Consider the following 26963-nt stretch of genomic DNA (forward strand, 5'->3'; position numbering starts at 1 on the left):
GTATCGTCAAAGACGGTTGCTCCTCCAACTCTCTTAAGTTTTAAAAAGCAGGACTCCAAAATTTCATCCCTTGCCCTGCCTGTCATGTAAATAAAGACTCAAATCACCCAGGCCAGGGGTCTCCAACCTTGGCAACTTTAAGCCTAGAGGACATCCGTTGAGCCTCTGGTGGCTCAACGGACTAAGTCTGTCTGTTATTAACACAGCTGCTTGCAATTACTGCAGGTTCAAGTCCCACCAGGCCCAAGGTTGCTCCTTTATAAGGTAGGTAAAATGAGGACCCAGATTGTTGGGGGCAATTAAGTTGACTTTGTATATAATATACAAATGGATGAGACTATTGCTTAACACACTGTAAGCCGCCCTGAGTCTTCGGAGAAGGGCGGGATATAAATTCAAATTAAAAAAAAAAAAAACTCCCAGAATTCTGGGAGTTGAAATCCTCTAAGCTTAAAAGTTGCCAAGGTTGGAGACCCCTGAGCCAGGCCAAAAGTATCTCAAAAGGTTAAATCGTGGCAACTGGACCAAATCTTATTAAAACGGAGACCGTTTTGTGCCTCGTCCTTCATTCCGACGATGCTCCCGAGTCTCCAAATCTCCATGTTGAGCCGAGAAGTCGCTTCGACGAGTCACGGAACGTCTGTTTTCATAAAACTTTGGTCCAGTTGCCACGATTTAACCTTTTCAGACGTTTTAACCTTTTCAGGTATTATTCCCCCCCCTTTCCCCCACCCCCCCATCCTTGAAAGCAGTGAAATCAAATTCAGTACATCTTCAGGGCAGGGTGAAAGATTCCTTTTGAGGGCGCAGAAGAAGTAAAATAGCGTCTCGCCTTTTACAAAACGGCCCTTTCCCTGTCAACGTGGCCCAAGATTTCAGCCAGCTGGACTTTCAGCTCCCTGGAAAGTAACACCTGGCTGAACCCAGATAAGACCGAATTGACATCCCAACGCAAACTCCCACTGGCCCAACCAATGAGGTGGGTTGTTGGGGAAGACCTGGAAGGTGGCAAAGTCCCTTACTCTAGGTCAGCGATGGCTAATCTTTTCCAGGCGTTGTGCCCAAAGTACGTGCACCCAAACCCCCAAAATGCAATGTGCGTCGCATGTTGCCACTACCGATTCACCCAAACCGGCCCAAACCATCTGGACCGACCCATCAGAACCTCTCTTTAAGTATGCCCAAATTTCTAGCTTCTGAAACGGGGGGAGACCAAGCTCCCGAGATGCCTTCAGCCAAGGGAATCAATGCAGAGGCAGATGCTAAACGAGACGGTGGTCAGGTTGAGTTTTGCCCCGTTTCGCGTCCTTCCTTGCCACGGCCGTTAAGTGAGCCACCGTGGTCGTTCAACGAATCGCAGCATTGTTAAGTGAATCCCGGTTCCTCATGGACTGTGCCGATCAGGAGGCGGTCGAAAACGGATCACGGGACACTGCAACCTTCATAAATACAAGTCGGTGGCCAAGCGTTTGTATTTCGATCAGGTGGCCATGGGGGCACCGCGAAGAGAGTAAGCACGAAAAAACGGTCCTCGGTCCCTTTTTCTTTTTTCCAGCTTCGGTCACTAAACCAAGCGTTGTAAGTCAAGGACTGACTCCCTGTGCTTTCGAGGCTCTGCAAGATCAAGACGAAGATGTCAAGCTTGTAGAGAAGAGCAATGAATGAGGAAGTCCATTCACGTCCTTAAATCCCTGTAATGTTGGAAATTACTCTAGGAATAACTTTTTGGAGTGGAGGAGTGGAGGGAGGCTATTTTCAGTCTCTGGCGCAGTCACCGCCAGTAAACTCCCACAAAGGTTGAGTTAACAAGTCATTGATTAAGGATTAAAGTGCAGAGGAGGCGAGGCGGGGTGGAGAGAGATTGGATTTTATTTGCCGGTCTGGTCTCGACTCCTTCGCTGACTGGAAATCTCAACCCACTTCCAGCTGATTATACGGAAGAGTTAAAGAGTGCCCTGGCACACTCGGCTTCGGGAGCGCTCAAGGCAGGTTGGATGATGGCTTCAAAGAGTCGCTTGCAGCGACGTCTTTCTCTCCTAGCAGACGTCGTTCTGGGTTCAGAAGAAGCCAGATAGTCAAAGCAGGCAAGCTACGAAGTGAGGATCTTCAAAAAGGAACTGTCTGAGTTGGGGGCTCTTGGAGAAACCCAATTGTCGAGTTGGGTGCTCTAGGAGAAACCCAACTCTCCTGAGTTGGGGGCTCTAGGAGAAACCCAACTGTCTTGAGTTGGGAGGTCTAGGAGAAACCCAACTGTCTTGACTTGGGAGCTGCAGGAGAAACCCAACAGTCTTGAGTTGGGAGGTCTAGGAGAAACCCAAAAGTCTTGAATTGGGAGGTCTAGGAGAAACCCAACAGTCTTGAGTTGGGAGGTCTAGGAGAAACCCAACTGTCTTGAGTTGGGAGGTCTAGGAGAAACCCAACTGTCTTGAGTTGGGAGCCTAGGAGAAACCCAACAGTCTTGAGTTGGGAGGTCTAGGAGAAACCCAACAGTCTTGAGTTGGGAGGTCTAGGAGAAACCCAACTGTCTTGAGTTGAGAGCTCTAGGAGAAACCCAAGTTTCCTAGCATTTGATCTCGAGTCCTGAAGAAAACATGGCCTTCCTGTCCTCTGTGGATGGCTGTGGAATTCCTGAGGAATGCAACATCTGCTATGAGTCCTACCAAGAGGTTTCCACCAGGCGGGTACCGAAGCTTCTCTGGTGCTTCCACACCATCTGCCTCGCCTGTCTCAGGAAACTGGTTTGCCAGAGCAAAGTGGTCTCCTTCGTGGTCTGCCCTTTCTGCCGGATGGTGACCCTCGTGCCCCAAGGAGGCCTCCAGGCCTTGAGGAACAACGAAGCCCTCCTACGAGAGATAGGACCACCACGAGCGGAGGTGTCCCAGGCCACCTCTGAAGATGGTTTGGAAGAAGACAAAGATTCCACAAGAGGATCCAACTGGTCCTTTGGCGACGTGGCCCTGTCTCTGGAGTACACCTATAGGCCTACTTCGTCCATCTTCACGGTCAGCAACACCGTTCCTGCGTTTCCCATGGGGTTCCACGCGGGGATATGGAGCGGGCTCCATCTGCAGGAGATGCAAAATGCCGTGGTGATCGAGATGCCTCCGAGGGCATTTTCGGCTCCTGCCTCTGTGGAGAACCTGCGCATTTGCATCGCGGTGACTCTGATCCTTCTTGTGGTCTCCATCTTCTTCATGCTGGTCTTTTCTTGAACAGGGGATGCTAGATACACCACCATGTCCCAAGAAGAGCTCCACGCCTTGAGGAACGATGAAGTTCTCCTACGAGAAGTAGGACCAGAAGCAGAGGTATTCCAGTCTGATCTCAGCCAGAAGGAAGAGAGAAGGGCAAGAGGTAGCTGGTGCCACAAACAAAGGACCCACATTGTGCTCCTAGATTTGCTTTCCTCTCCTGCTTGATTATTTAGAAGATGACTTTCTGATTCAGCAGTGATGAGGTCACCTCTGTCAATCTATTGCTCTTTTTCTGGCCGCTGTTGTGACTTTGGACGATTTTCTCCATGACAAGCAAAAGTGACAGTTGTTCCTATCGGTGATGATCTACAATTCTTAGGACCCCGAAGCCATGCATGACCAGAGATGAAGGATGCTGGAAGATGTGGATTAGCATCAGCTAAAGGGCACTGGTTTCTATAGGTTATACAATGGATGGATGGGTGGGTGGATGGATCGATAAATTTGTGGATGGATAGATAAATGAATAAATTGGTAGATGGATGGATGGATGAATTGGTGTGTGGATGGATGGATGAATTGGTGTGTGGATGGATGAATTGGTAAATGGATGGATTGATGGATGGATGAATGAATTGGTGGGTGGATGAATTGGTGGATGGATAGATAAATTTGTGGATGGATGGATAGATGGATGAATAAATTGGTAGATGGATGGATGGATGAATTGGTGTGTGGATGGATGGATGAATTGGTGGATGGATAGATGGATGAATAAATTGGTAGATGGATGGATGGATGGATGAATTGGTGGGTGAGTGGATGGATAGATGAATTGGTGGGTGGGTGGGTGGATGGATGGATTGGGTGGATGAATGAATGGATGGATAGATGGGTGGGTGGGTGGGTGGATGGATGAATGGGTGGGTGGGTGGATGGATGGATTGATGGATAGATAAATTGGTGGATGGATGGATAGATGGATGAATTGGTGAGTGGATGGATGGATTTTCCAAGACTATTTTCATCCTGAGCCATCTCAGCCACTGGGGACAACTACCTGACACATTTTATGGGCTAACAATTCCGTGATCACTTCTGCCGACTCCTATCACGTCATGTTATAGTAAACTTTTTGAAAGTTGCAATAAAAAGTTCCTCTTTTTTTTAAAAAAAAACTAGGGGATCTAGCTCTTTGAAGAACCTCAAATCATTAGAAGACTAGAACTCCCAGTTTCCCAGATTTCTAGCCTGACGCCATCACGAGATCATCCTTAAGGCCAACAGCAAAGTCGTCCCCTTTTCTGAAATAGAAAAAACCGACCAAAACTAAGAAGAATCATAGCAGAATTTTTTTAAAAAATGCAGACACATTTTTAAAATCCTCTGCCCAGATGGTCCCCAGCCCAACCCCCAACTCCTAGGCTAACCCACCCCATTGTCATGAAGCTTTGAGGATGTTGTACTTTGGAGATTCAACACAACCGTGAATACTGGGGGGCGGAGGAGAGAGGGGGCGCAACCAGATCCACCCTCTCTTAAAAGAAAGTCGGGATGAGTGGCGGTTTCGTTTCCTTTAATTGCACTTTTATTGGTGATTCTTCCCAACCCTCCCGCTCCCCCCCCCCCAAAAGAAAGAACGAAGTTGGCAAATTTGGTCCAACAAGAAGGCCCAGCCGGGTTAGTCCTACAGTACGTTCTGCATCCGAAGAGGAAAATCCTGAACCGACGTCGACGACGATGTTAGGCAAAGTTATAAAGACCAACAGCAGACGATGCAAAGGAGATGGAAGATTTCGAGGGAGGAGGGCAGAGAAATGGTGTTTTGGGGAGGGGAGGGGTGTTCATCCCCAAAGACACACACACACACACACACACACACACACACACACACACACACACACACACACAGGATTGGTGTTTCCTTGTACGTGCTGCATCGGTCAGAAACGGTGACTTTTGAAAGAAATTTCCCATCGCTTCCTTCTAAAACACAAAAGACTCGGCTATTGCTAGAGCGAAGGCTCAGTTGATCTGGTTTGCCTTCCACTCAAAACACCCAACCCATACATTAAAAGACTTATGGGGACACCCCCTTTCTCCCCCCTCCCCCCAAACATTTAGAGTGCCTGTCAACCCACAGATCTGACATATTAAACCTATTAAAAACAGAACAGACGCTCCTGCTCCAGGGAGCTCCTTTCCCCTTAAATGCTGAAGGTGACGGGGTCTCTCTCACCAAAAGGGGGGTTGGGGTGAGGTGGAGTGGGGGACACTGACCCCCAAGAATAGACGGCAAGAAAAGAACTCCAGCCCGAAAGCTTTGGGGAAAGTGAGAAAAATTGCATAGGGATGAGCCGTTTCGACCCGGACAAGAACCGAAACGGGGAGAAGCAGGCCCACCGAAAAATCCATCTCGCCAGTAAGGCAGGAATTGCTTGATGCGCAGATGTGTTTTCCGGTTATTAGAGGAGGTAGGAGAACTGGATGGGGGGGAAAAATCGCCCGAAAACGAATAGCCCGAAATCTATTCGTGCCTCTGTTGCTAAAAACTGCCTTTCGGTCTTTGAGCCGTTTCTATCCTGCTGTTTTTTTCTGGCTTGCGATGTTGGGTGGAGCTTCACGAGAAAGGAGATGTTTTGAAGGTGACCCAGAAATGGTTGAAACTCCAGCAACTGATGCGCTCTCTCTCTTCTATCAATCATCTCTTTCTCTCCTCTCTATCAATCATCTCTCTCTCTCTCTCTCTCTCTCTCTCCTATCAATCATCTCCTCTCTCTCTCTCCTATCAATCATCTCCTCTCTCTCTCCTATCAATCATCTCCTCTCTCTCTCTCCTCTCTCTCTCTCCTATCAATCATCTCCTCTCTCTCCTATCAATCATCTCGTCTCTCTCTCATCTCTCTCATCTATCAATCATATCTATCTTTCTCTTTATCAATCATCTCCTCTCTCTCCTCTCTTCTCTCTCTCTCTATCAATCATCTCCTCTCTCTCTCCTATCAATCATCTCCTCTCTCTCTCCTATCAATCATCTCCTCTCTCTCTCTCCTCTCTCTCTCTCCTATCAATCCTCTCTCTCTCCTATCAATCATCTCGTCTCTCTCTCTCATCTCTCTCATCTATCAATCATATCTATCTTTCTCTTTATCAATCATCTCCTCTCTCTCCTCTCTTCTCTCTCTCTCTATCAATCATCTCCCCTCTTTCTCATGTCAATCATCTCTCTCTCTCTCTCCTCTTTCTCTCTCTCTCTCTTCCTTTCTTTCTTTCTTTCTTTCTTTCTTTCTTTCTTTCTTTCTTTCTTTCTTTCTTTCTTTCTTTCTTTCTTTCTTTCTTTCTTTCTTTCTTTCTTTCTTTCTTTCTTTCTTTTTCTTTCCCTGGTCTTGTGGGAAAAGAGGCTCCTGGCTAGCCATTTAAAACCCTCGTGTAGGCAGGTTAACGGGCAGGGAATCCTCAAAAGCACCGATGGGGAGATGGGATGGACAGGAAGGCAAATAAAATCACTCCTTGGGATCCTCATGTGTGCATCCCAGAAAGAACCTGGAGCTGCACGAAGACCATCTCGGCTCCTCTTATCCCTCCGTGAAGACTTTCTCACTTGCAAAAAAAAAGTAGTAGTAGTAGGGGCCTGGATTTCAGAGGCAAATGCAGAAAAGGGCTTGTTTTTGTGCTTCAGTGCAGAGAGAGAAACCTCTGGTATTCAAGCCCCACCACCCAGGTGCGCAGGGGCAATCCCAGAATCTTGCGGAGGTGGCCCAAAGTGCCGGCCAGTTCCCGAGGGCCCCCCTCCCTCTGTGCAAAACAACCAAGCAAAACATTTCCGTCCTTCCAAGCTTTCATCCGTTGCTCATCCCAGCCAGTCCAGGTCATCGTCATCTTCATCGTCTCCGAAGAGCGGGGTCGGGGGAGGCCGTCCCTTAAAGCTCTGGAGGACCCAAGGAAGACAAGTGTGAGATCGGAACGCTTCCCAGAGTGGACCACACAACCCCGCAGACTGGTGAACAGGTAGTTCTCGACTTCAAAGTGGTTCACTTAGTGACCGTTCAAAGTTACAACGGCATGGGGAGTGGGGGGAGTGAACCTACGACCTTTTTTTTTCACGTTGAGGACTGTTGCAGCCCCTCCGTGATCAAAATTTGGAGGCATGGCAACTGGCATGTACTTAATGACGGTTGCAGTGGTCCAAGGGGCATGTGCGATTTTGTTTCTGACAAGCAAAACCAATGGGGAATTGATTGGTTTTACAACTGGGGTCAGGGGTGAAATTCAGCAGGTTCTGGCAAACCGGTAGTGGAAATTTTGAGTAGTTCGGAGAATTGGCAAATACCACCTCTGGCTGGCCCCAGAGTGGGGTGGGAATGGAGATTTTTGCAGTATCCATTCCCCTGGAGTGGGGAGGGAATGGGGATTTTGCAGTATCCTTCCCCAGGAGTGGGGAGGGAATGGGGATTTTGCAGTATCCTTCCCCAGGAGTGGGGAGGGAATGGGGATTTTGCAGTATCCTTTCCCCAGGAGTGGGGAGGGAATGGGGATTTTGCAGTATCCTTTCCCCAGGAGTGAGGAGGGAATGGAGATTCTGCAATATCCTTCCCCCCAGGAATGGGGTGGGAATGGGGATTTTGCAGTATCCTTCAGTCCCTCAAACCAACTAGGTACGAAATTCTAACTTGCACCCCAAATTGTTGGACCAAGAGTCCCAAAGGGTTGGGGTTTTTTTTGTGGATTGTGGTGGTGAATATACAACCTTGCAGCCCCCACCCCCCAGGCCTCACCAGTTCTTCATCGTCCTCTTCCTCTTCCAATGGACTTCCTGATGAAGGCAGCTTACAGTTGGTTGCTTTCAACAAATTGGCTTTACTCTCAGGGGCGCTGCAAGAAATGAACAAATGAACGAACTTGAAACATACCCGCCAAGAGCTGTCTGTAATTGTGGCTGAAAACTGCTGGCGTCTCTATCTCCCTTTTCGAAAATCCTTAAAAGAGGCTTATTTAGTTTGAAGAACAAAGCAAAGCCCCCAACTCTCTTCCCATAGAACCAAAAAAAAAACCAAAAAAAAACCAAGATGTCCTACCCTCCCCATCACAGCATCTACCTGCTGCAATCCCCCCCAAACGGTAAGTCTATCCCACTGTTGTTAAACAGTTGTCCATACTGTGCTGAGCCATGGTTTGCTAAAACGAACCAAAACAGGCTGGGCTTATTGCAATATGCTAAGCTCTAGCAGAGCAAAATATATGCAATGGCTGTTCGTGAGTGTTGTGGCCCGCCAGTGATTCGGACAGTGAGGAGGTTGGGGAGGAACATGGGCCAGTCCTGGAGTCTGGAGAAGACTCTGATGAGGGCTCTGCGTTGGAGGCAGAAAGGGGTCCAGGGCCATATTACAGGTATCAACTGTCTTCGGAGTCAGACATCAGTGAGGCAGATGAACAGCTGGAGCCTGTTCCCAGTGTGCGCATGAACAGAGCTGCCAGGAGAAGGGAACAGCTAAGGAACAAGGGTCGACTCAGGAGTAAAGCCACAGGTGGATGATGAATGGCCCCTCCCAGAGGGAATAAAAGAGGAGCGAAAGGGGAGTGGAGTTTGCAGGAGACAATTAGTTCATTCCTGCATTCTTGCCAAGTATTGCGGGGCGTCTGAAAGATATCGGCCTGGCCACTCTCCACGCCTGATCAAGGTCGGTAATTGTGAACTACCTTGAAAGAGTGTGGTAGAGGAAAGACTTTGTTGGAGAGGAATTCACTGTCAATTAAATAAAAGGGGTTTATCGGGACGAGGACTTGGCTTTGTGCTGCTGGGGAAGCCTAGGTCAGAACAATGAGATCCCTTGGTAGTCAAGGAATCACCTCTCCGCCTCCCAAGCTGGAGAGGTCCTATGCTGATGGGTGTCTGATCCCTACAAGGGGATGGAGATGTTCTCGCTTTTAAGAGCCACCCAACGTTGCCTCCTCCGGCTCCAAATCTGGAGATCTCCGGGTGCCTCAACTGACTTGGAATGATGTGAGAACTTAGCTGAAACAGAGAAGAGGTGTGAAGCTCTTCTCTGATTGGCACTGACCTGGAATCCTCATTCGGAGGGATGGAGGCCGGTGGTGGCATCTCCCCAGCTTGGATTTTCTCATCTGTGGTACCGGATGGAAGGCTCAAGGCGGTTGGATCTTGGTTAGGAACATCTGGGCAAGTGTCCTCTTCTCTTTCTGGGTCCAGTGTAGGCACAGCTTCTTCAATGGCTGGCTTCAAGGGGACAGGATCTGCAGGCGTGTCCTCAACAGCACCGCCAATATCCAAAGCTGGAGCTTCTGTTGGTTCAGAAGACACAGCCTGCTCCTTATCCTCCACCTCTGGAGACTGTGTGACGGGATTCGAGGATGCCGGGGTCAACTCAGCGGGCGCGTCCGAGCGCTGGGTTTCCTGTTCCTGCTTGCTTTGACTTCCTTCCGAAGAGAGAGTAGAACCGTTTGGGTCTTCTTCTGGGTGGTCTGAAGGTACAGGAGATGCCGCCGTCGGCGTCGTCTCATCAGGACTGCCTGGCTGATCTCGGGCGAGGGCCACTGGGCTCCCTCTCTGCCGTGGTCCCTGCTCTTCGTGGTTGTGTTCTTCAGGCCTTTCCAGCAGCTGCAGAGTTATTGCCTGGCAACAGGAAGGAAGGAAGGAAGGAAGGAAGGAAGGAAGGAAGGAAGGAAGGAAGGAAGGAAGGAAGGAAGGAAGGAAGGAAGGGGAAAAGATGAGCAGTCTCAACCTCTCGCTCTTCCTCGATTGGCAAAAACTGCCGAATGAGACTTGCGAGAGAAGAGAAAAGGGGCAGATCGGCTGAAGGAGATGACGAAGCCAAGGAGGTCAAAAACGCCTCCTGGATCTGAAGGGTTACCTTGATGGTGCTCATGACCACGCCGAGAACAACCCTTCCGGTGTAGGACTCCTCCAACTCGAATTGGCCACGAAGGGAGTGGAAGACCCCGTTCATGATCTTTTTCACCTGGAAATGGAGAAGGGATCCAGGGTGTGTCACCTGAGAAAGCACCCCCGAAAGAAGCAATCGCCAAGTCAGGGGAGCTCCTGGCCTCCTTTTGGAGCAAACCAGTTCTTTGTTCCAGAGAAGAGAAATGGGCAAAGGTCTTGTGACCCAGGCCCAAGTAGGGAGTAGGAAACTCAGTCCGTGAAAAACAACAACAACCAACTTTATTCGAACAGCTGAGAATTACTTCATTCCCAGCGTCGTTCAACTTAAATTAAAACAAATTCCTCAGTCCTATCGCCAACCTCGGTCCAATTAGGCAAACTGCCAAAGGCCTTTCTTGGCAAATGTTCACAAGTCACAAAAATAAAGGCAAGATGTAGACGAAGCAGAAGACAAATAATAATAATAATAATAATAATAATAATAATAATAATAATAATAATAATAATAATAATAATAATAATAATAATAATAATAATAATAAATATTTTAATTTGTATACCGTCCTTCTCCCGAAGGACTCGGGGCGGTTTACAGCCAAGATAAAAACAGTAAAGACAAGTACAATACTAAAAACATACCTTAAAAAACTTATTAAATTTGGCCCAATTTTTAAAATACAATCAATCCCGATAAAAATTAATAAAATTAAAACCCATAAAATCAACTAAAAAATTAAAATTCAAGCCAGTCCAGCAAGAAAAAGCTACCAATGTTGTTTTCCGGCAAAGCCCAAACGCCGTTGCTGGTCTGTTTTAAGCCTTATGGGAGGGGCCAATCATCTCTTGGCCCTACTCCTGAGTCTGTTCCCTTCCCACCAAAAGTGGTCCCTATTTTTTCTATTTGTATTTTCTACGTGCTTTCGAACTTTTAGGTTGGCAGAAGCTGGGACAAGGAACGGGAGCTCACCGTGTTACGCGGCACTAGGGATTTGAACCGCTGAACTGCCGACTTTCGATCGACAAGCTCAGCATCTTACCCACTGAGTCACCATGTCCCTTACTTTTTAAAAAAAAGAAAGATCCTATTTAATAAGAGGTTTCCCTGGAGGGACGGATGTACCTCTTCAGCTGAAGCTGTCGGTGGGGCTCTACTGATGATCTTCCTCAGTTCTTCGATCCGGTCTTCATAATGGGCAATGAGTTCTGCCATCTGGGACTGCAAGGCTGCACACTGGCATGGGGGGTTTAGAGAAAGAAAACACGTCAGTGCGATGGAGGCAGGACTCTCGCCTTCCAGTTTTGCAGATTGTTTTAAACATTTTTTTAAAAAAATATTTTATTTCCAAAGTTAAAACGCAAAAGGAAAAGAGGAGACCAACTAACCACCATCAAACACGAATAATAATAATTTGTTTTTTTTTAAAAAGTGTACGAAAGAAATAACAAACGACAATTATATCATTCACACTGGCTTTGAATCAGTGGTGAAATTCAAATTATTTTACTACCAGTTCCGTGGGTATGGCTTGGTGGGCGTGGCAGGGGAAGGATACTGCGAAATCCCCACTCCAGGGGAAGGATACTGCAAAATCTCCATTCCCACCCAACTCTGGGGCCAGCCACAGGTGGTATTTGCCGGTTCTCCAAACTACTCAAAATTTCCGCTACGGGTTCTCCAGAACCTGTCAGAACCTGCTGGATTTCACCCCTGCTTTGACTGTAAAAAAATCCATCCTGGTTGAATGCTGAGAAACATCCCCAAAATATTTGACGCGTTCTCCTCTGCTTACATAAACTACTCTGGTGGCTCAGACTGCTAAGACAGTCTGTTATTAACAGCAGCTGCTTGCAATTACTGCAGGTTCAAGTCCCCACCAGGCCCAAGGTTGACTCAGCCTTCCATCCTTTATAAGGTAGGTAAAATGAGGACCCAGATTGTTGGGGGGCAATAAAAGTTGACTTTGTATATAAATATACAAATAGGACGAAGACTATTGCTAACATAGTGTAAGCCGCCCTGAGTCTTCGGAGAAGGGCGGGATATAAATGCAAATAAATAAAATAAATAAAATAAAATAAATAAATAAATAAATAAATACTCTTACGAGCAGTCCCAATGGTGCTTCTGCTTCCCAAAAGGAAACTGGACTTTCTTGCTTTTTTTTCCCCTTGAAAACATTTTGCTTCTCATCCGAAGAAGCTTCTTCAGCTCCGATAGGATAGCCTGGGACGGGATTCCTTGCCTACCGGCAGCTAATCTTGCAAACTTTATCAGTGGGCTTACCAGAATATGCAAATACAAATCTAATAGGGAAGAAGAATGATGGCCAGAAATTCTTCTTCTTCTTTTTTTTATTGTGGCTGATATTCAACCCCTGAAAACTTTTGACCGGCGATTCAAAAGAGAGAAGGCAAGTTTTGAGGATCAAATTCCTGCATTGACCTTTCTAAAATAGCCGCTCGTTGCAAAAAAAAAAAATCCCCAAGCGGTGAATAACGCTTAATGTCTGTGCCTTAGAAAAAGTGGTGAACCTCACCTTGCCTTTAACTGACTCGAGTTCTTCCACTCGATCCTGCAGCTCGGTGGATTTTTGGTCCTCGGAGCGTCTGCTGGCCTTGAGCAGAGAAACCTAGAAAGCAGAGACACAGGTTAGAACAATTCAGACATGCTGAACCGGAATGGCTTCATTTGAAGCATCCAGTTGTGGCGCTAAGAATAAGGACCACGGGTGAAGTTTGTGTCTGCACACAAGAATCTAAATCAACTCACGGTTGGATCGAGATCAGAGTTAAGGGAATTCAAGATGGGTGTTCTGTCCCCCCCCCCGCCTCAGTCCGAGCGATGACTTAATTAGCCGGCAACTATCAGCTTCTGGCAGCAAACTAGCGAGCGTCTGCCAAGTGTCTCTGTTATCTCTCTTGATGCCGATGAGTCAACCAGGAACAAACAGTACTTCAGCTCTAGTTAAGCAGTTGATTTGCTTGCCACGAAGGGGTATAGCAGCCCTTGCTGCTTTTATATCCTGTGGGGTGTGGCTCCATGACTCAGCACTTCCTAGGCCTGCCCCACCCTTGCTTCTGTTGTTCCCGCCTCTCCTGCCTACGAAACCTAGGGTCCAGCCAGGCCTGATTGCCATCAGCCGGGTCTGGAGGCGTGGCCTGGGGGGGAAGAGTCAGGGGACGGAGGCCTCGTTATCTCCTCCACCTGGCCTGCCTCTGGCTCCTGGAGCTGAGCCAGGGAAGCCGGTGCTCCCGAGGTAAGTCCTGATGGCCCTTCCCCCTCACTTTCCGAGTCACTTTCTGGCAGGGCTCCCGGCTCGGGGGGCGCAGACACAACAAGAGGTTGGACTTGGATCCTTCGCGGGAACGTAAAGACTCCAGGCTGATTCCTCTCTTGACTCCACCACCTGTCCTTCTCCTACCGCTGCTCACCTTCTCTTCCAGTTGGGAAATCATCTGCCGCTGGGCATCCCGTTGCTCACACACTTCCTGGAACTGGCGGGCGTGTTGCTCCTTGGCAGAGGCCAGCAGACGCTGGCATTTGGCTTCCCACTGGGACTCCAGCTCGGTCTGCAGAAGGGAAAACTTCCCCCCCAAGACAATAGACGGATTGACTTCCATTCTAACACAATGAATTCCCAGCCCTTCCTGCTCCCAAAACTCCATTAAAGGCCGTTGCAGTGACTTGGTTCCTTGCAATAGGAGATGCCTTGGGCACGGTCACTCACGCCCTTGTTACATCCCGCCTGGACTACTGCAACGCTCTCTACATGGGGCTCCCCTTGAAGGGTACCCGGAGGCTTCAACTGGTCCAGAATGCGGCTGCGCGGGTGATAGAGGGAGCACCTCATGGCTCCCGTGTGATACCTCTCCTGCGCAGTCTGCACTGGCTCCCGGTGGTCTTCTGGGTTCAATTCAAGGTTCTTGTTATCACCTACAAAGCGCTCCATGGCTTAGGACTGGGGTACTTATGGGACCGCCTACTGCCACCAGTAGCCTCGCACCAACCAGTGCGCTCTCACAGAGAGGGCCTCCTCCGGATACCGTCAGCCAAACAATGTCGGCTGGCGACCTCCAGGGGGAGGGCCTTCTCTGTGGGGGCTCCCGCCCTCTGGAAAGAGCTGCCTCCGGGGCTTCGTCAACTCCCCGACCTCCGGACCTTCCGCCGTGAGCTGAAGACGCCGTTGTTTCGACGTGCAGGACTAGCTTGAACGTAGTTTTAAATTGGGGTTTTTAAATGGGGTTTTTAATCGTATTTAAAATTTTTAGGCCATATATCGAATTAGTTTTTTATACTGTTTTTTAATCTGTATTATATGTATTTTGGTTTTTATTGGCTGTGAACCGCCCTGAGTCCTTTGGGAGAAGGGCAGTATACAAATGTAATTAATTAATTAATTAATTATAAATAAATAAATAAATAAATAAATAAATAAATAAATAAATAAATAAATGAGGCCGGGTGGTCAGGGGACCTTCCCCAGCACTGTGGATAGTATGTGGGAGGGAAGGGGAATAGACATTGGCCTACTTAGCGGCAGAGAGCAGGTTTTAAAAAAATAACTGGAAATCTTCAGCAGCCAACACCCAGATAAGCAGGGATTGACACCAGACAAATAACGACCTGAAAGCAATATCCCAGTCAAGGAACTAGAAAGGAGTCAATCAAGGAGAAAACAATGGCCTAATCAAGGAAGCAAACAGCACAACCATTAATACTGGAAGAGTAAGCTACTGAATCAGTGGTGGGTTGCCCCTGGTTCGGACCGGTTCTATAGAACTGGTAGTCAAACCAGCGGGAGGCTCTGCCCTAACATCATCAAAACTCTTCTACGCATGCGCAGAACAGCACGGGCGGGCAGGCATGATGCAAACCGGTAGAAAAGGTAAGTAGAACCCAGCCCTGTACTGTGTATAAACACAGCCTTTTATCAGGTCCGCCTGATTTGCCAGTTGCGCCCCTTCACAGACCGGGATTCCTTATGCACGGTCACTCATGCCCTCGCCACTTCCCGCCTGGACTACTGCAACGCCTCTACATGGGGCTCCCTTGAAGAACACCCGGAGGCTCCAACTGGTCCAGAATGCGGCTGCTGGTGATAGAGGGAGCACCTCATGGCTCCCGTGTGATACCTCTCCTGCGCAGTCTGCACTGGCTCCCGGTGGTCTTCTGGGTTCAATTCAAGGTTCTTGTTATCACCTACAAAGCGCTCCATGGCTTAGGACTGGGGTACTTATGGGACCGCCTACTGCCACCAGTAGCCTCGCACCAACCAGTGCGCTCTCACAGAGAGGGCCTCCTCCGGATACCGTCAGCCAAACAATGTCGGCTGGCGACCTCCAGGGGGAGGGCCTTCTCTGTGGGGGCTCCCGCCCTCTGGAAAGAGCTGCCTCCGGGGCTTCGTCAACTCCCCGACCTCCGGACCTTCCGCCGTGAGCTGAAGACGCCGTTGTTTCGACGTGCAGGACTAGCTTGAACGTAGTTTTAAATTGGGGTTTTTAAATGGGGTTTTTAATCGTATTTAAAATTTTTAGGCCATATATCGAATTAGTTTTTTATACTGTTTTTTAATCTGTATTATATGTATTTTGGTTTTTATTGGCTGTGAACCGCCCTGAGTCCTTTGGGAGAAGGGCAGTATACAAATGTAATTAATTAATTAATTAATTATAAATAAATAAATAAATAAATAAATAAATAAATAAATAAATAAATAAATAAATGAGGCCGGGTGGTCAGGGGACCTTCCCCAGCACTGTGGATAGTATGTGGGAGGGAAGGGGAATAGACATTGGCCTACTTAGCGGCAGAGAGCAGGTTTTAAAAAAATAACTGGAAATCTTCAGCAGCCAACACCCAGATAAGCAGGGATTGACACCAGACAAATAACGACCTGAAAGCAATATCCCAGTCAAGGAACTAGAAAGGAGTCAATCAAGGAGAAAACAATGGCCTAATCAAGGAAGCAAACAGCACAACCATTAATACTGGAAGAGTAAGCTACTGAATCAGTGGTGGGTTGCCCCTGGTTCGGACCGGTTCTATAGAACTGGTAGTCAAACCAGCGGGAGGCTCTGCCCTAACATCATCAAAACTCTTCTACGCATGCGCAGAACAGCACGGGCGGGCAGGCATGATGCAAACCGGTAGAAAAGGTAAGTAGAACCCAGCCCTGTACTGTGTATAAACACAGCCTTTTATCAGGTCCGCCTGATTTGCCAGTTGCGCCCCTTCACAGACCGGGATTCCTTATGCACGGTCACTCATGCCCTCGTCACTTCCCGCCTGGACGACTGTAACGCTCTCTACATGGGGCTCCCCTTGAAGAACACCCGGAGGCTCCAACTGGTCCAGAATGCGGCTGCGCGGGTAATAGAGGGAGCTACTCGTGGCTCCCATATAACACCTCTTCTGCACAAGCTGCACCGGTTGCCGGTGGTCTTCCGGATGCAATTCAAGGTGTTGGTTACCACCTTTAAGGCGCTCCATGGCACAGGATCGGGATATCTACGGGACCACCTGCTGCCACCAATAGCCTCCCATCGCCCTGTGCGCTCATATAGGGAGGGTCTCCTCAGGATGCCGTCAGTCAAACAATGTCGGCTGGCGACCCCCAGGGGGAGAGCCTTCTCTGTGGGGGCACCTACCCTCTGGAATGAGCTGCCTCTGGGGTTACGTTTGCTCCCCGACCTCCGGACCTTCCGACGAGAGCTCAAGACCTTTCTGTTTCACCGCGCAGGGCTGGCCTAATTGTAATATAGTTTTTATTATCGTTTTATTAATAGTTTTAATAGAATTCGGCCTAATTGAATTAGATTTTTAAAATTATTTTTAATTTATTGATGAATCTGTTTTATGTTGGCTGAGTCCTTCGGGAGAAGGGCGGTATAGAAATTAAATAATTAATTAATTAAATAAATAAATAAATAAATAAACAAACAGGGAACAGACGCCACACTCCCTCCTACTGATGGTGCTACCTAGTTGGGTCACGAAATGTCTGCAAGCAAGCGGGGAGGGCCAGGGATTCCACAAAACCCAGAATTTCTAGGAAGGAAAAAAACTGCAGATCCTAAGAGGAAGAAGGACGTATCTCAATACTGTAAGCATTTCTTTGGCTTGCTCAAAGCCTGAGGGTTAAATTTCCAAGATCACGTCACCCAGCTGAACGTGGGTGGAAAATGCACTTCCGCCTCTCACCTGCTCCGAAGCAACGCTGTTGGATGATGCCCGTGACTTTTTCAGAAGCTGCCGGAGTTGGTCCATCTCTTCCTGGTAAGACTTGCGAATCTCATCTGCCTCTTCTTCGGCCTGTTTTCTCTCGAGGAGGGATTTCTTTTTTCTTTCGGAAAGATTCTGAAGGGGAGGAAGAAGACAAGAGACACTGAAAGCAACCAGGGGTTGAGGGGGGACAGTGTTGTGGCCCGCCGGCGGCCGGCAGAGCTGGCATCAGAGTCGGACAGTGAGGAGGTTGGGGAGGAACGTGGGCCAGTCCTGGGGGCTGGGGAAAGCTCGGACGAGGGCTCTGCGTCGGATGCAGAGAGGGAGATAGACAGCAGCGAGGCAGAGGAACAGCTGGAGCCCGTTCCCACTGTGCGCATGCGCAGAGCTGCCAGAAGACAAGAACAACTCAGAAAGCAGGGTCGACTCGGGAGTAAAGCTACACCTTGGAGATGATTGGCCCCTCCCACAGGAGACAAAAGAGCGAACGGGGAGGGGGCTTTTGCAGGAAACGGATTTGTTCGTTCCGTGACTCTGAGAGTCTCTGTGACAAGTTTTGCCTTGTACTGCGGTTGGAAACAAGTTATGTGGCAGCTTGCCAAACGAGATAAGGTTGGTGTTGATAAATATCCCTTTGCAAAACTGTTTGGACAGGCCTTGCTGACTGTGAATGAATGTAATTCACAGTCCTATAAATAAAAGAGATTTTACCGGGATCAATTCCTGCCTCCTGCTTGTAAAAGGAGCCTAGGTCAGAACACACAGGCTGAGCAAGATGGGAGGACAACGGGACGGACCGTTCCTTCCGATTCTCGACCCGCAAACACAGATCCCTACCAACTGGGACTGTGTATCGTGGGCACAATCTAGAATTCTAAATAGGATTCTAGGCAGGGATAAAATCTATTTACCTTCCTTACCGGTTCAGAAGTGCACGTGCAGAAGGTAAAAAACACATTACTCCCTGGTTAAAACCAAGAAGTAATGACACCCGGGCGGATGGGCGGAGCTTTGCTCCGTCATCGCTACCGGATCGCCGAACCAGCGGCCACGATCGCTACCGGATCGCACGATCCGGTCTAAACCAGGAGCCTTTCCCCCCTGATTCCATGTCTTTCAGAGGTCCTCACTTTCTCCAAGTTCTCTTTCGCCACCAAGAGGTCAGCCAATTCTTCCTCCAAAGCAGCCAGCTTCCCATCCAGCTGCTTACGGCTCTGCTTCTCCACCTGGAATTTATTCTTGGCCTCTTGAAATGACTCCTGAAGTTCTACAAGGAGTTGAGAAAAGAGAGGAACAAAAAGCACAGAGGTATCAGTGAGCACCAACTTCGAGGCAACCCCCAAACGAGGTCTCAAAGCATGTTTTGGCCTGCAAGGAAGAAAGGTTGGGTTGATCTAAAGGCTGGGTTAATCCTATCTTCTGCAGAAGATGGAAGACACTGAAGCACCCATCCAAGGAGGCCTTCACCCAGTCTGAGAAATTAGAGACATGTCTTCTACTTATAGAAGACATACTTGTATACTGTAGAGACATGCCTTCTACTTCAGCATCTTCCTCACCTTCCCTTACCTGCCTGCTGGGCCTGCAACTGGTTAAGCTGGGCAGCATGGCTCTCGGCTTCCTTCAGGGCAGCGTTTAGTTGGGAGCGAAGGTCCATCTCCTCCTTCTGGTGGCTGGTCAGCTCCAGCTGAAGCCGGGAGATCTGGGCCGTAGCCGCTGCCAGTTCCTCAGCAACCTTAACCTGCGAACGTGAAAAGAAACGTCCATAAGAAAAACAAGCCGAGGAAGAAGTCGTGGAAGAGGGGTTTTTTCCCAAAAGGAAAAAAAAAAAAAAGAGGGAATTAAAGCACAGGTAACAGGTGAGAGATTCCTCCCGAACAGGGAGATCATGTAGGAAAATGTCAGGTGCGAAGAATAAGGAATTAAGGTCAAGTTAAGCTTATTTATTCCTCATTAAACCCAAGCATCTAGTCCAGAGGTGGGTTTCAGCAGGTTCTGACCAGTTCTGGCAAACCGGTAGTGGGAATTTTGAGTAGTTGGGAGAACCGGTAAATACCACCTCTGGCTGGCCCCGCCCACATCTATTCTCTGCCTCCCAGCTGATTGGGAGGAAATGGGGAGGAAATGGGGATTTTGCAGTAACCTTCCCCTAGAGTGGGGTGCGAATGGAGATTTTACAGTATTCCTTCCCCTGCCACGCCCACTAAGCCATGCCCACCAAGCCATGCCATGCCATGCCATGAAACCCACCACGGATCGAGTCAACTACTAAATCAGCCAGCATTAAATTGGTGCTAGATAAAGGAGTTAATGGAATTCAAGAGATTGGAATTAAACCACTGGTAGGAACGTTAACGATTCCAGGTTGATTCCTCTCTTGACTCAGCCTGCCCTCTCCCCCCAGGTTTTTTCTGTCCTCCTCCTACAAAAAAAAAATCACTACTACCCAGTTATATACTAGGCGGTGCTTTTTCTTAATTATTCTTTGCTAATTCAAAATTGTAGGTTGCACCACAACTGAACAATGGTCAAACTTTTTCCTGCACTCCAGGGAGGAAAAATCCACGCTTCAAAACTGCCTTGCTTCAAAAGTCTGAAATAGTAATACATCCGATAACAGGCATGAAATTGGGTTGCTTCTGAATGCCTCTGGTGGCTCAGACTGGTAAGACAGTCTGTTATTAACAGCAGCTGCTTGCAATTACTGCAGGTTCTAGTCCCACCAGGCCCAAGGTTGACTCAGCCTTCCATCCTTTATAAGGTAGGTAAAATGAGGGCCCAGATTGTTGGCGGGCAATAAGTTGACTTTGTATATAATATACAAATGGATGAAGACTATTGCTTAACACTGTGTAAGCCGCCCTGAGTCTTCGGAGAAGGGCGGGATATAAATGCAAATTAAAAAAAAAAATTCTGACTATGTGGATTTAGGAAAATCTCGCCGTCTCCGTCCCCTTATGTTGAAAATATTAAATACGGTAGGTGGATGGCCCGGTCTTAAAATATTTACAAACTTTCCAACAATTTCAATTATTTTTTTTTGTTCCCTTAGATTTTATTTTTCGTTGAGATTTAATGAAGTCTTATATGTAAAAAAAGAAATAAATAAAAACGAAGTTAAAAACAGGGGGGGAAAAAAGCTTTCGATTACTTTGTATTATGTATCGAGTCATCGAACAATCCTTGCGCGCTCAGAATAAACTGCGCTGACTTGAACTAACTTCCAAATAAATGGGCAGTTTGTGCCACTGTCCACAGAACTCCACGGGATGTAATTTAGAGTGAGTAAACTTAGCACAAGAGCTTTAGTTTTTTTCTCTGAATCATGAATGATTTATGCAGCGCGCAAACAAACTATTCTAAAAATACGAGTTCCAGGTATATTTGCAAAACAAAAAACAGACATTCTGCGAGCTCTGGAACTAAAATAATTAAAATTTTATTTTACTAAGCTTTCGTCAGCCATCTGCTGACATCGTCAGAGTATTAAACTACCATTGCAGAGATCTCTGCCTTTATATGCCATTAATCAATTTGGCCATTGCGCGTGTAATAGACAGCTGGAGGGGCCTACTACACGCGCAATGGCCAAATTGATTATATATCAATTTATATATCAATATTATATGTGCGTGTGTGTGTGTGTGTGTGTGTTTTCTGTGGTTTTTGTGGGTGTTTGTATGTAGGTCTTTGGTTATTCGGGTTTTCTCCTGCGTAAAATTGGAAGTGTCTTGGCGACGTTTCGACGAAGTCTCATTCGTCATCTTCAGGCTGGTGTTTTCAGCTTCGTGCTTCAGCGATCCCACATTGCTCCTAGAAGCACAAAGCTGAAAACACCAGCCTGAAGATGACGAATGAGACTTCGTCGAAACGTCGCCAAGACACTTCCAATTTTATGTGGGAGAAAACTCGAAGACCTACATTTATATATATATATATATATATATATTGAAAACATGCTAGATTACTAACACAGACCACTGAAACTTCTAGGAAACCCCTATTTGCTGAGTTCAGGATATTCGGACAGAAAAGCCAAGCGGTAAAAGAGTTCGGAGAAGGGGGAGGGGACCGGCTTTCTCCTGCTCAGGTTGAAAAGGGGAGCTTCTGGGGCAGGGGAAAATGCCAGGTTATCCACAGAAGAGAACCTCACCTGATCCCACCCCCGATCCAGTGGCGGCAGGTACTAGAGGGGAAAAAAAAAGAAGCGGCGACAGGAGAAGGAAAATTACCGTATATACTCGAATATAAGCCGATCCGAGTATAAGCCGAGGTCCCCAATTTTACCCCAAAAAACTGGGGTAAACTGGGGACTCGAGTATAAGCCGAGGGAGGGAAATGAGGCAGCTACCGGTCAGGGAAAGCCTCCCTCCCTCAGCCGAGAAGGCTGGCGGCTCCCCCGCCCCGCCCTCTCACTGCACCGGCAGGGCTTCCCCGCGCTAATGCAAAAGCCCGCCAAGTTTGCACCATCCGGTATAATGTGAAAAAAAGAAGAAAAAAAAAAACTCGAGTATAAGCCGTATATACTCGAGTATAAGCCGAGGGGACGTTTTTCAGCACAAAAAACGTGCTGAAAAACTCGGCTTATACTCGAGTATATACGGTAACTCCACCAGAATCGAAAGCCAGAAGAGGAGACGAAAAGAGATGATGAGTTAGCCAAAAATAAAAACAAAAAGATTGTGAGTCACATCCTGGCACTCTTGGGAAAAAAACCCACAAAAAATAGATAGCTATTCAAATATACAAGCAGCTTCTTTCCAGTCCTGATGTCCTTGCAGCAGTGCCTGAAAATTACAGGCTGGCTGGGGGACCCATAAAACACGGAAACCCATCTGGAGGATTAAGAGATGCCCTCAGCAGCTGTTCCATCCTTCCAACAGTCCTCCTGGGCCTAAACTATTTATTTCATTTGACTTTTATTTACTTATTAAATTTATCCGCCACCCACCTCGCTGTCACACAACTCTGGGTGTCATTGGTATTCAGCCGGTTCGTACCGGTTCGAGAGAACCGGTAGCAGAGATGGCGGGTGCGACCGTCCACCCTCCCCACCTCTATGCCGTCCTATTTAAGCACGGTTTTGAGGCGGGGCGCATGCGCGGAAGCTGCACGCGTGACGCGAGTGCACGCACGCTTGTGGCGAACCGGTAGCAACAGAATGTGAAACCCGGCGCCACTTACAACCGGTTCTTCAAAACCGTTTTGTTTCTCAGACTTACGAGCTTTCCAGGTCATCGTTCGACCGCTGTAGGTTCTACCACCACTTCTAATTCTTGAGGGGAAGCATTCTTCCCACTTCCCAAGTAGGGAAAAATGAGCTCAAAGTTTAAGTTATTGGGGGAAAGGGAGAGAAAGGGGAGCAGGGTGAGTTTTGTTTTCTCCTCTGCTTTTCAATTTCTCCCCCCGTGTGTGGGATTCTGAGGATGGCAACCAGAGCATCAAGGGGAATTCAAGTTAAATGCTGGGTAGAATGCCAGGGTTTTGGGGATGGGGGGTGGGGCTGTTTTCGTCATCTATTAGCTATCTTGGCTCTCCTCTTGGTGGTCTTACCTTTTCTTGCTCGGCGTGTAAGACTCTGGCTTGAGAATGTTCGGTGTTCATTTGCAGAGAATTGTTCCTTTGCTCCATAAACAGGTTGCTTTGCTCCACATACCTGGAAGAAAGGAAGAGAACAAGAAATGCAGAAGAGGGTCAGACGGGACAGGTCCCGGCCATCAAAGCAGCTTTCATGTGAAGTACGGAATCCTTGCAGTGTCCTATTTCTCGATCTGGCTTATCTCAAAAGGATTAACATCTTTCCAAGGTTCTTGTGATGGCCTGGGGCGTGGCACAAAGGCAATAGAATAGAATAGAATAGAATTTTTTATTGGCCAAGTGTGATTGGACACACAAGGAATTTGTCTTGGTGCATATGCTCTCAGTGTACATAAAAGAAAAGATACGTTCATCAAGGTACAACATTTACAACACAATTGATGGTCAATATATCAATATAAATCATAAGGATTGCCAGCAACAAGTTATAGTCATACAGTCATAAATGGAAATAGATTGGTGATGGGAACTATGAGAAGATTAATAGTAGTGCAGATTCAGTAAATAGTTTGACAGTGTTGATGGAATTATTTGTTTAGCAGAGTGATGGCCTTCGGGAAAAAACTGTTCTTGTGTCTAGTTATTCTGGTGTGCAGTGCTCTATAGCTTCGTTTTGACGGTAGGAGTTGAAACAGTTTATGTCCAGGATGCGAGGAGTCTGTAAATATTTTCACGGCTCTCTTCTTGATTCGTGCAGTATCCAGGTCCTCAATGGAAGGCAGGTTGGTAGCAATTATTTTTTCTGCTATTCTATTCTATTCTATTCTATTCTATTCTATTCTATTCTATTCTATTCTATTCTATTCTATTCTATTCTATACTATTCTATTCTATTCTATTCTATTCTATTCTATTCTCCAGCAGGGCAAAATAATGAGTCCCAGAAGCCAATAATTCCAGCAGGGCAAGATAAGCACACAGAATAATTCAAACGGTCAGGAAGAATGCCAGGAATGCAAGCCACAACTCTTAACACTAGGTGAATTCAGCGTTTGTTCCCAACAAACGCCCCTCCCAACTGCCTCTCCTTTAAACTCCATCCCCAGGTGTGCCTTGTGAAGGGAATCGGGGCCCTCTCCTTCCTCGTAATCCACGCAACCCACGTTGCTCTCTTCTGCGCTCTTCCCTGCACGCCCTAGGATGAGGAGGGGGTGGGCTTTGGTCTTCATCTGAACCCCCTCTCCCTTGTTCTGCCTCTCCCCTCCTCTGTCCAGCTTAACTTTGCCCTTCCCCAGTTTCTTCCACAGCCAACGGAACCATTCTCTCCCTCTTTCTCAGCTGTTCGTCTTCCGTCTCAGATTCAGACTCCGACGGGGGCATGACAGTTCTTTCTGTCCCTTCCGTCCCTACTCAACAAAATTCGGGAGAGATTATTTTGAGTTTCTTTCTCATGCTCTAATCTCTGCACTATGCAACTGTTCTCCAAGCCCTCCTTTAACAGCGTCTTCCTTCCTTGTGACCCCTTAATTGCCTCTTGCACTCTTTTCCCAAGGTCAAGCCTAAACTTCACAAAACCTCACACTGTCCTGCACAGGTGATTGGAGCTGGTGCTCCAATGGTTCAACAGTGGCTGCGTTTTAACAGGACGAGCTGCTAGAACAGCGGTTCTCAACCTGTGGGTCGGGACCCCATTGGGAGTCGAATGACGATTTGCCAGGGGTCGCCTAAGACCATCGGAAATATGGGAAGTATACTTGCGAGTCGAAGAATCGCGCTCCAATGGTTGACTCCACAAGCCAGCTGCAGGCTCTTCAAATCGCTAGCCGGATTCGGCTTCAGGCGCGATGATGAATTAAAAAAGAGAGAAATCTTTGCTCTGATGTCTCCCTCTCAAGCCAGCTGCAATCACTCCCAATCGCTAGCCTAATCTGGCTTCAGGCGCGATAAACTTAATAGGGGAGGAGTCTCCGCTTTAATGCCTCCGTCCTCAAGGCAATCGCAAGCAGTTCAGATCGCTAGCCAATACGGCTTCAGGCGCGATAAATTCAAAACGAAAATAATTTTATGGTTGGGGTCGCCACATCCTGGGGAATTGTATTAAAGGGGTCGCAGCACTATAAAGGTTGAGAACCACTGTGCTAGAACCATAAGTCAAAGGCAGCCTTCCACACAGATGGAAATACTTGTTGTGGTCTGCCAGCAGCCTGCAGAGCTGGTAGCGGAGTCGGACAGTGAGGAGGCTGGGGAGGACCATGGGACAGTCGTGGAGTCAGGGGACGAGGGCTGTGCATCGGAGGCAGAGATGGGTCATCTGGGAGCGATGCGCAGACTCTGGAGCCTCCAGAGGCGGACAGCAGAGAGGCAGAGGAACAGGAGGAGCCTGTTCCTAGTGCACACATGCAAAGAGGTGCCAGAAGACAAGAGCAGCTAAAGCAAAAAGGACAACTCAGGAGTAAGGCCAGAAGATGACTGGCCCCTCCCAAAAGGCTTAAAAGAGCAGCAACGGCTCTTGAGTTCTTTGTAGGAAAGCAACGTTGATTCCATTGCTTCTTGTCAGCGTCTCTTGAACTTTGTGAGGTTTTTGCCAAGAAAAGCCTTTGGCAGGTTGCCAAAGACAACAAAGGTTGGTGATAAGGCCGAAGGATTGTTTATGAAGAATTTGTTTTGGACTAAGCTGAGAACGAATTAATTCTCAGCTACTTTAATAAAACAAAGGACTGAATTGTGTTTGGTAACCACTACTTGGGCCTCGGTCACAACAAGTACTGATGGACTGTTCTCACCTCTGATTTCGCTGAATCAATTCACTGATCTTCTCGTTCTGTTCCTCGATGCGGCCGCTCTTCTCGAAAACCTCTTGCTTCAGCCTCTCGTTTTCCTGCAGAGAGAACCCCCAAAAGATGGGCCAGCGTCTTTTTCTCCTTGGCATTAGCGGTTAGGGGTTCCTGTGAGAGCATTTCCAGGTGGTTCTGTAGGACAAGCCCCACCACCTCAAGCAAAAGTGATGGCTAACCTTTTTGCCATTGCTTGCCAGGAGAGAGGCGGGGTGTGTGTGTGTGTGTGTGTCACGTGTGCGCATGTCCACCCCCATCATTCTACGTGTCCACGCACGCAACTTTCCCCTCTACTCCCCCAGCTCCTGATACGCGATGGCCCGGTAGGCCCGTTTTTCTCTCTCACCTGGCTCCGGAGCCTCTCTAGGAGTCTGGGGGGACGCGCGGGGGGAGAGGTTGGTGAAAAAAAGCCTTCCCCATCTCCTTGGAGGCCCTCCAGAGGCTAGAAACGGCCCGTTTACCATCTTCCGGTTGGTCAGGAAGTGACTTTTTTGCTGTCCCCAGCCTCCAGAGACTCCTAGAGGCGCTCTGGAGCCAGGTGATAGAGAAAAACGGGCCTTCCCCACCACCACACTGGTGGCAGGAAACAGCCCGTTTCCCTACTTCTGGTGGGGCCAGAAGGCCCGAAAATCAGCTGGCCGGCACACACATGCGCACCGGAGCTGAGCTCGCATGCCACAGGTTCGCCATCATTGAACTAGAGAATTGCAGAGGGACATCATTGCACATGCATCAGGGAGGTCTTCTTCTTAAGTAGGACGGGCTTCTCCCTCTCCTTCAATGAGGGCGACAGATGTTCTACGATCAACTAAGGTTGGACAAAACGTATCCATGGATCATTCCAGAGAATTGGCAATCATGTTAATAATGGAAGAAGATCGGTTGTCTGTGGAGCTTCGCAGTCATCCAGGTCACGGTTGTCCCACAGGTGTTTTGTTTCCAAGAGGCAGATGGACTTCGAAGACGTTTCGCTTCTCATCCCAGAAGCTTCTTCAGCTCTGACTTCCATTCCCCACCGCCTACAGTCAGAGCTGAAGAAGCTTCTGGGATGAGAAGCGAAACGTCTTCAAAGAAAAACCAGAAAGTTCAGCTGCCTCTTGGAAACAGGACACCTTTGGGACAAGAAGATTGGTGGTTGTTGTTGTTTTGGTCAATGAAGAACTAACAAGCTAGGATGGAGGTTAAACTGCATGTATACACACAAACACACACACACAGACTCAAAAGTATCCTGGAGAAACTGTAGGTCAACACCTCACTCTGAAGAGAGACAG

The 26963-nt window shown here is 47.9% G+C and overlaps 2 protein-coding genes across 5 annotated transcripts in view; one reads left to right on the forward strand and one right to left on the reverse strand.

Moving 5' to 3' along the window:
* The first annotated feature begins 2591 nt into the window (after positions 1–2591).
* Positions 2592–3212, forward strand: LOC131186206 (RING finger protein 208-like). Its single transcript, XM_058159559.1, has one exon. It carries the CDS (start codon positions 2592–2594, stop codon positions 3210–3212), a length of 621 nt encoding a protein of 206 aa, XP_058015542.1.
* A 2714-nt stretch (positions 3213–5926) lies between these two features.
* Positions 5927–26963, reverse strand: part of FKBP15 (FKBP prolyl isomerase family member 15) — a 48142-nt gene continuing 27105 nt past the window's right edge. For all 4 annotated transcript variants that reach the window (XM_058159327.1, XM_058159326.1, XM_058159328.1 and 1 more), the window contains 12 exons: positions 25639–25733; positions 22871–22973; positions 18887–19058; positions 18448–18584; positions 17297–17452; positions 13528–13680; positions 12633–12725; positions 11216–11326; positions 10064–10171; positions 9254–9825; positions 7970–8066; positions 5927–7122 (listed from right to left, as the gene is read on the reverse strand). In XM_058159327.1, coding sequence (XP_058015310.1) covers positions 7045–7122; positions 7970–8066; positions 9254–9825; positions 10064–10171; positions 11216–11326; positions 12633–12725; positions 13528–13680; positions 17297–17452; positions 18448–18584; positions 18887–19058; positions 22871–22973; positions 25639–25733 — 1875 coding nt within the window. In that variant the 3' untranslated portion in view covers positions 5927–7044. The remainder of the gene's footprint in view (positions 7123–7969; positions 8067–9253; positions 9826–10063; positions 10172–11215; positions 11327–12632; positions 12726–13527; positions 13681–17296; positions 17453–18447; positions 18585–18886; positions 19059–22870; positions 22974–25638; positions 25734–26963) is intronic.

Source organism: Ahaetulla prasina, chromosome 16 (assembly GCF_028640845.1).
Source record: "Ahaetulla prasina isolate Xishuangbanna chromosome 16, ASM2864084v1, whole genome shotgun sequence".
NCBI classification, from domain to species: domain Eukaryota; kingdom Metazoa; phylum Chordata; class Lepidosauria; order Squamata; family Colubridae; genus Ahaetulla; species Ahaetulla prasina.

Bases quoted from the DNA above. Each gene is read 5' to 3' on its own strand.
- LOC131186206 (XM_058159559.1), top strand. From the start codon at position 2,592: ATGGCCTTCCTGTCCTCTGTGGATGGCTGTGGAATTCCTGAGGAATGC.